The 6095-nt window shown below is 43.7% G+C and overlaps 1 protein-coding gene across 19 annotated transcripts in view; it reads right to left on the bottom strand.

The window, feature by feature from the left end:
- The window catches only part of DNAH14 (dynein axonemal heavy chain 14), a 59400-nt gene that overhangs the window by 9931 nt on the left and 43374 nt on the right, over positions 1-6095 (bottom strand). For 6 of the 19 annotated variants that reach the window (XR_010114593.1, XR_010114595.1, XR_010114597.1 and 3 more), the window contains 2 exons: positions 2750-3401; positions 478-623 (listed from right to left, as the gene is read on the bottom strand). Coding sequence is in view for 5 of the 19 variants with exons in the window: in XM_063613416.1 (XP_063469486.1) it covers positions 509-623 (115 nt within the window). In the remaining 14 variants the exon portion in view is untranslated. Of the gene's footprint in view, positions 1-477; positions 624-2749; positions 3402-4407; positions 4804-6095 lie in introns of those variants that run through there. The other 13 variants (XR_010114598.1, XR_010114599.1, XR_010114600.1 and 10 more) reach the window with 6 other exon arrangements.

The raw sequence follows: 6095 nt of genomic DNA, 5'->3' as shown, positions 1-6095 counted from the left end.
GTGGCTCACGCCTGTAATCCCAGCACTTTGGGAGGCCGAGGCGGGCGGATCACGAGGTCAGGAGATCGAGATCATCCTGGCTAACACAGTGAAACCCCGTCTCTACTAAAAATACAAAAAATTAGCCAGGCGAGGTGGTGGGCGCCTGTAGTCCCAGCTACTCGGGAGGCTGAGGCAGGAGAATTAGATACATTTAAGGTTAAATGGTTAATGTAACGGCATGTGGAAATTAATTATACCTGGAGAATTTAAAGAGTATTATGGCTTTATAGTACATATTATTTGAGAACATGGGATGTAAGTATAGCATCTACTTTAGATTTTAGCAATATTTTGGGAGATATAAAATCTTTGTTGTCTGAGTATATTATCACATCTCCCTTGTGAAATTGTAGGGAATGGGAGTAAGAGTGGTTTGTATATTACTGAAGGAACGCTCAGAGGTTTAGGACTTCAGGATAATAGCAGGGTGGTTACCTTTGTTGGCAAAAAGTATATGTCGGGAAAATCACAGCACATCTCCAGAGGCAGCGAGTCTTCCAGTATGTTTTGTTCGTGATTCATCTTGCCCCCTCGATGAATAAACCAAAAATGTAAACTCCAGTGTGAGAGGAAGCTGAGCCCTAAGATGGAAGAGAGATGGTGTCAGGGGTCCCCAGGAGAAGCAGCAACCAACTGGAGGCTCCGTCCGTAACTGAGCCGACCCATCCAGAGGGGCTCATCCTGCCTAGGGCATGTTGCCCCAAGTTCTAAGGTGAATACTTATTTTTTTTTCCTATTCTGAGTGCTTTAAAAACGTCATAGGCTTAGGTGTATCTATATAATCATCCTGAACTGAAATATATGTATTTTTTCCGTGACACCCTTCCTCAGCATGAAGACAAAGACCTTCAAACACAATAAATATGCAAATTTCTACAACTGTAATCGTGTAGCTGAGCTTTTTAGGACAGAACAAGAACCGTTACAAAAGATGACAGAGTACACTCTGCTCAAACATTGTCACCTACCTTTACCATAGTGGCCGTAACTACTGTTTTAGGCTCTAGAAATGTAAAAAAGGCAGAGGAGGGTTGTTTGTTTTTTTTTTTTGACATGGAGTCTCGCCCTGTTGCCCAGGCTGGAGTGCAGTGGCGTGATGTTGGCTCACTGCAACCTCCACCTCCTGGGTTCCAGCGGTTCTCCCACCTCAGCCTCCCGAGTAGCTGGGATTACAGGAGCACACCACCATGCCCGCCTAATTTTTTGTATTTTTAGTAGAGATGGGGTTTCACCATGTTGGCCAGGCTGGTCTCGAACTCCTAACCTCAAGTGATCTGTCTCCCTTCGCCTCCCAAAGTGCTGGGATTACAGGTGTGAGCCACCATGCCCGGCCGGGTTCCATATATTTTTGAATGATACAGGTTAAATAGATGATTACATTTTAATGATAAAGGGTTAAGTAAAATGAGTTTCTGATGAGGTCTATGAAGTAGAAAATTTAGTTGCCTGCAGCTCCAATTCCAGGTGACTCCAGGTGTGCCTGAGGTAGGCCTGTGAAGCCACATGCTCTCCTGCAGGTGTGCTGGAGGGATGCCCAGCCTGGAGGAGCTGGTGGCCAAGTACCAGGCCACCCTGGAGGGCTCTGCCATCTCCTCTGATGGGGCAGGTCTCTGAAGAGAAGAGGTGGGCACCGCTGTCCTGAGCACTCCCTTGATGCAGCCTGGGCCAGCTTGTTGACACAGGGGTGGCAGTGTGGAACAGCCTGTGCTGTGCCTGGTGACGCCTTCTGTGTTGTCCACTCTGGAATGTGACTACCTGGAGGCGCAAGCTGAACTCATATTAAGCACTTCCTATTTGGGCTTATTCTATAAAAGAATTTTGGCCGGGTGTGGTGGCTCACGCCTGTAATCCCAGCACTTTGGGAGGCTGAGGCAGGCGGATCACGAGGTCAGGAGATCGAGATCATCCTGGCTAACATGGTGAAACCCCGTCTCTACTAAAAATACAAAAAATTAGCTGGGCTCGGGAGGCTGAGGCAGGAGAATGGCGTGAACCCAGGAGGCAGAGGTTCCAGTGAGCTGAGATCACGCCACTGCACTCCAGCCTGGGCGACAGAGCAAGACTCCGTTTCAAAAAAAAAAAAAAAAAATTTTACTGGGAATTGCTTTGTATAATGATTTTTACTTCTCTTCCCCTTAACTTATATAAATGCAAATTTTCCTGTACTGCATTTGTTCTAGTGTTGTCCTTTCCCAACAATCTTGAAAGAAGTTAATCTAACGCATTTGACAATGTCACTTCCATTTATACTTGTGTAACTTGGTCATAGCTTACATGGGTTTTTCCTCTGAAAAATCTAAACTGTAGGTAATTTGTAAACAGCCCCTTTTGGAGTGATTTAACTCTTCAAAGAGCCACTCAGAATAAATGGAAGTAATCTTACTTCAACTCAGTGGAAGCTGGTTGTTTGTATAAAGCAGAAATAAGTGAGAACATCTGATTAGATGGATAGAGGCAAAAAGCAAACTTAGGCGGGCAGTCCATATACCCCTGTGCTCCCTCTGTGAGTCATAAGAAAAGGCCCTGGTGCACATCTGCCTCTCAGTAGCCTTTTCATGTCTAATGGGATATGTAGGAAGAGGTCAGCTAGACTTGGGTTCAAAGCTTATGATCTGCCTCTTTGAACCTTAGTTTCCTGACCTACAGAATGAGGCTGATTTGTGAGGATTAAATAAGGCAGGTAAAGAGCTTAGCACATAGTACTCACTCAGTGTTGGCTAGTAAGCATCAGTGCCATCATTATCAGGTAGATTGGGATCTTCTAGAGGGCAGGAGCCTTACTTTGTTCATCTCGATATTTCCAACAGCCAGAGCGGTCTTGGACCCATATTTTTAATTAACAGTTGGATAAACCTCCAGTCGAAAACACATCTGAACCTGAGCTTTCTTCCACGTCAATACTCTTGCCAAGCGGTCACCTGATTTCTCCTAAAGCTCCAGTGACAGAGTACTCCCTGTCTATAAAAGGACACGCCACCATCATCATCAGTTTAGATCAACTGCATGTGTCTTCCCCTTGGAGGTCCCCCTGGTTGGAGTTCTAGCAGAATTAGAGTCTAGTTCTTCATGTATCACCCTTTTCAATATTTCTTTTTCTCCTCAGAGTCTTTTGCCTCGTAGGACAAACTCTCCCAGTTCCATCCTTCTTCTGACATGTTCCTAACAAACATTCACTAATTCTGGGTAATCTTGGAATCATCTTAGTGCAGTCTGATGAGTGCTGAGGAGAGGAAGACCAGGACCCAGAGGCCAAACAGCATGAGTGTCCACCACCTCCTCCCACTCCAAATCCCAGAATGCAACTATAAAAGCACTGGAAAACAAGAAGTATCCCCAGTGGACCAGAAACTGTGCAATCCCTAAAGACAGAAGGCAGACAGGATTAGAATAAGGAAACCACCGTCAATAATATGCACAATAAAAACCAAAAACATCACCCTCTCCAAGCCCCCCCCGCCCCAATCCTACAGAAGAATATTAGATAAAATATTGATACAAAAATCTTGAATAAAATATTACAATTAAGATGATTCAACCTTAGGATCTTTTAATAAATCATATTGATAAAAGTGATAAATTATGTGATAATCTCCATAAACCCTGAAAAGCTCTCTCATCACATTTAGCTTCCACTCTTCATTAAAAAATTCCTAATATAGGAATCATACCTTATAACAAACTACACTCCAGATAGTTCTATGTAATCCACCATGTTAATGAGTAAAGGATAAAAAGTATCTGATTATTTCAATAGAAACAGGCCCAGGCATGTAGAATTATTTGATCTATGACAAAGTTGAAGTAGGGAAAGGGCCATTTCAGTGAAAAAGAAATGATGCTGAGTCCACTGGGTACCCATATGGAACCAAAAGAACTTTGATCTCACCTCACACCATACACAACTCAATTCTCCTTTTTTTTCCTTTTTCTTTTTTAGACAGAGTCTCTCTCTGTCACCCAGGCTGGAGTGCAGTGGCGCGATATCTGCTCACGGCAACCTCCGCTTCCCAAGTTCAAGCAAGACTCCTGCCTCAGCCTCCCAAGTAGCTGGGATTACACATGTGCACCACCCAACCCGGCTAATTTTTTGTATTTTTAGTAGAGACGGGGTTTCGCCATGTTGGCCAGGCTGGTCTCAAACTCCTAATCTCAGGTGATCCACCCACCTCGGCCTCCCAAAGTGCTGGGATTACAGGTGTGAGCCACCGTGCCTGGCCTTCAATTATATGAAAATGAAAGGTAAAGCAATATAGTTTCTAGAAGACAACAGGAGAATATTTTCATGAACAGTTTAGGGTAGGCAAAGATTTCTTAAACAGAACATAAAAAAGCATTAACCCTAAATAAAAGATGGACACACTGGACTTTGTTACAACAAAAAATTTTTTGTTCATCAAAAGACACCATTAAGAAAGTGATTTGGAAAGTCACACACTGGGAGAAGATGCTTTCAATACACGTACCTGACAGCTTATATTCAGAATACACAAGAACTTCTATGAATCAATAAGACAAAAACAGTCCACAGTCTTGAACAGAAACTTCACAAAAGAGGAAATCCAAATATCAATAATCATTTTAAAAGGTTCCCAACTTCATTAATCATCAAGGAAATGCAAATTAAAATCATAAAGATACATCACTGCGGCCGGGGCGGTGGCTCACGCCTGTAATCCCAGCACTTTGGGAGGCTGAGGCAGGCAAATCACGAGGTCAGAAGATCGAGACCATCCTGGCTAACACGGTGAAACCCCGTCTCTACTAAAAATACAAAAAAAATTAGCCAGGCATGATGGTGGGCGCCTGTAGTCCCAGCTACTTGGGAGGCTGACGCAGGAGAATGGCGTGAACCCGGGAGGCGGAGCTTGCAGTAAGCCGAGATCGCACCACTGCACTCCAGCCTGGGTGACAGAGCGAGACTCTGTCTCAAAAAAAAAAAAAAAAAAAAAAAAAAAAAAAAAAAAAAAAAGATACATCACTGCACGTCCACTAGAATGACTACAATTAAAACACTAAAAATACCGAGTGTTGGCAGGGATGTGGAGCAATCTTCTACATTACTGGTGGGCCTGTGGATTGGTACAACCACATTGAAAAACCATTTGGCAGTATCTACACCAAAGCTAAACATATGGCCATGTATGACCCTCAATGTATTTAATCATGAGCTCCATAACAACATTTGTGCCAATGACAGACCACATACACCAAGCTGGTCCTGTAAGATTATGATGGAGCTGAAAAATTCCTATCGCCTAGTGATGATGTAGAGGAATGCATCTATGCATTTCTATGTATAGATGTGTTTGGGTACACAAATTACCATTGTGTTACACTGCCTGCAGTGTTCAATACAGTAACATGCTGTACAGATCTGTAGCCTGGCAGCAATAGGCTATCCCATCTAGCCTAGGTAAGCAGTAGGTTATGCCATGTAGGTTTGTGGAAGTACACTCTTAACAATGCATTTCTCAGAATGTATCCCCATCGTTAAGTGGTACATGATTGTATTTACTTATTTACTACTATTTTTTCAATTCTTTTGGTTATAGCCAACCTACTGGGTGTAAAATGGTATTTCATTATCATTTTGATTTGCATTTCTCTGACTACAGATATTGAGCATCCTTTCGCATTCTTTTTTTTTTTTAATCTTTAAACTAATGTCTCCCAACCCTGTCTCGCCTTCCTCGCCAGCATTAGTCCTGGAACAGAAAAATAGATTCCCAGAACAAATTGGAATTTATAAAATGACAACTGTGGCCCTTCAAATCAGTGGGGACAGTGGCGTGGGAGTGGCAGGGCTGGGGTGCGCGGTGCATCTGGCTGGCTGGTGCTCTGTGCTCTGCTCCAGCCCAAGCCGCCTCCATGGGTCCCCCTCACTGCACTGCTGAGGGCCGGGTAGGTGTAGGTTTCCACTTAGCACCTGGCTGAGCTCTGGAATAAGCTGGTTGCTGGGGGCAGGAATTTCAGCCAAGAGCAGCTAGGACAGGTTTGCCCACTGATTTAAAATATCACCTTTTGATGCTGACCTCAGCAGCATTGTCTTCATT

The sequence above is a fragment of the Symphalangus syndactylus genome, chromosome 19, assembly GCF_028878055.3.
Source record: "Symphalangus syndactylus isolate Jambi chromosome 19, NHGRI_mSymSyn1-v2.1_pri, whole genome shotgun sequence".
Lineage (NCBI taxonomy): Eukaryota > Metazoa > Chordata > Mammalia > Primates > Hylobatidae > Symphalangus > Symphalangus syndactylus.
Note: the sequence above shows the minus strand (reverse complement) of the source record. Positions and strands in the feature narration are given on the sequence as shown.